This window comes from Trichinella spiralis (genome assembly GCF_000181795.1).
Source record: "Trichinella spiralis strain ISS 195 chromosome Unknown Scfld2, whole genome shotgun sequence".
NCBI classification, from domain to species: domain Eukaryota; kingdom Metazoa; phylum Nematoda; class Enoplea; order Trichinellida; family Trichinellidae; genus Trichinella; species Trichinella spiralis.
In genome coordinates, this window is record NW_003526941.1 from 8,272,680 (window position 1) to 8,273,923 (window position 1,244).

Consider the following 1,244-nt stretch of genomic DNA (forward strand, 5'->3'; position numbering starts at 1 on the left):
ACGTATATCTGAAAATTTTCTTAAGTCAGAAAAGCAAGTAGTTAAAATGGAGATAATTTCATATGAGCAACTTTCTGGCAAAAGCTTGTTTATAGTTAGTTGAACGTACATGTTAGCTATTGAAAATTATTATTCTATTTCGAAAGACTATATTCTAATAATAGATAAACAATGTGTACAGGGTGTTATTTAATGAAACTTAATTGTACGGAAATTTTATGCTCATTAAGTCACTTATCATCTCATATTGAGAAATCATAGAGAATATACTGAGAATTTGTTCTATATTGCTATGTGATTACGACTTAAAAACGAAAAAACTGCCACTTACTGCCAAATGCGTCATCTTCTCTTTGTTAATGTTCATGCTCTTTTGATGTTGTTTGAAAAATTATTTTTCAGAAATTTTTCCAAAAAATAATAATGAAAATAAAAAGCACATCTAGTGTTTGGCGTTCAAAGTTGGTCTTCAGTCGATTTTCCAAACAAAACGCAGTGCTTCCATCCACGGACGACGTAAAACTAAAATTATTTCCAATATGTCAATAATGGAAAGGAAATCGCATGCAAATTTTTATTTTATTCATTTCTCCTGATAAATATCACTAGCCCACTGTTTTCATTGCGTTTTATTTACTTAAGTAATGCACTGCGTTTGAGAGAAAATTTAATTGTAACCGTGTCAAACGTAAAAGCAATTCTCATTGCGGAAACAATAATTTCATCTTTATTACTAAGTATAATTTAAATACTAAAAACAATGGAAGAAAAAAGAAATGCATCCTCATTTTATATTAAATAGTGGCTTGTTATAAGAAGAGAGATAAAGTATTAATTTGTAGAAGCAATTCAAACAAATTGAAAAATTAAACAATCAATGGCAGTTATTTGAAAATTCAAAAATGACCTTTATTTTTGAAATTCAGTCAAAATATACACTAACTGACAGAGAACACCATAACAAAAACATTGACTTAGTCAAAACACGCCTCCGCATTTCTGGATTGAGATTTGAAATTCAAAACTGTCCTACATAAATGGAACTCACAGCAATTGCTTTTCACCAAATTATAAGCAGTCAAATTGCGCCAGCTGACAAACAAAATTAACTAGAACAAAAATACAATTTAACAAATGCCTTTTATGATGTAACAATTAAAATAATAATGTCCAGCCGTAATATAAATTTAATAACATTCTCCGAAACAAAAATCGGGAATTTTGCTGTCCATGCATTAATGATA

At 29.0% G+C, this 1,244-nt stretch overlaps 1 protein-coding gene across 1 annotated transcript; it reads right to left on the bottom strand.

The window, feature by feature from the left end:
- Nucleotides 1-974: 974 nt before the first annotated feature.
- On the bottom strand, nucleotides 975-1,109 carry Tsp_06868a (hypothetical protein; the record flags this gene model as incomplete). Its single annotated transcript, XM_003380667.1, has 1 exon — nucleotides 975-1,109. A coding segment is annotated over one exon (135 nt), but the record flags the coding sequence as incomplete, so codon positions are not given.
- Nucleotides 1,110-1,244: the final 135 nt, after the last annotated feature.